Source organism: Galeopterus variegatus, unplaced genomic scaffold (genome assembly GCF_000696425.1).
Source record: "Galeopterus variegatus unplaced genomic scaffold, G_variegatus-3.0.2 Scaffold4005, whole genome shotgun sequence".
Lineage (NCBI taxonomy): Eukaryota > Metazoa > Chordata > Mammalia > Dermoptera > Cynocephalidae > Galeopterus > Galeopterus variegatus.
The window spans coordinates 236,455-237,295 of record NW_007730116.1 but is presented as its reverse complement, the minus strand read 5'-3'; the positions used below and the strand labels follow the sequence as shown (position 1 = coordinate 237,295).

General features: G+C 32.9%; 1 protein-coding gene across 1 annotated transcript in view; it reads left to right on the top strand.

Annotated features, from left to right (window-relative positions):
- The window catches only part of COL11A1 (collagen, type XI, alpha 1), a 154,288-nt gene that overhangs the window by 10,949 nt on the left and 142,498 nt on the right, over positions 1-841 (top strand). Inside the window, exon 6 of the mRNA XM_008586510.1 lies at positions 760-801. Within this exon, the coding sequence (XP_008584732.1) occupies positions 760-801 (42 nt within the window). The remainder of the gene's footprint in view (positions 1-759; positions 802-841) is intronic.

Below are 841 nucleotides of genomic sequence, written 5' to 3'. Positions count from 1 at the left end.
AATCATTTCAGAAATTGCAAGAACATAAGAATTTTAAAAAGGGGGGAAAAAGATAAAGATTTAAAAAATATAGCTTTAAGGATCTTGTTGGCCATTTATTCAATTACTGGAAAATCATGCCAACATGCCCACCAAAGACTTCACAAATATTTTTTTTCAAATGAATCTGTCTTTGTTATAAAAATTAACCAGCTTTTGAAATGACATCATAATTTTCTGCAGTCCAAAGCTTCAGTAGAATCATAAACTTTTTGGAACAGGGTTCTTATCCTGAAATAGTCCTCTATTTTCTTGCTTATTTAAGAGCTTATCTCATATTTATCCCCATTTCTTTTTCCTGGACTTTTCTCCCCATCACTGAGTTAAAGTGTTTATGCTCCACTATCATTCATTCATTCACACAGCAAATAGTTATTAATTCCTGCCTTATATGAGGCATTATTCTGGGTGCTAGGGAAAACTTGGTCTGTCTTAAACTCTTCCTGGGAGCATCTAGCATATTCTCCTTTGTAATATTATTTATCTGAATATTTATTTCCTTTCCAGTTAGTTCACAGATTCTCTGAGGGAAGGGACTATGTCTTATATCATTTTGAACTTCTCATCCCCATGCAAAAAATATTTGTAATTGATTTTATATGGTAGGAATAGAGTATTCACTTTTTAAAATGTATCGATGTAGTGCTTCCTTATAGTCATTTAATAAAGTGGTTGGTGTTACATTTCCCTGGTAAAGATTTTCTGTCTTTTTTACTATAGGGCATGCTTGTTGAAGGACCACCAGGGCCAGCAGGACCTGCGGTATGTGAATGTTGTAAGATTATTTTTGTCTTTTTTTTTT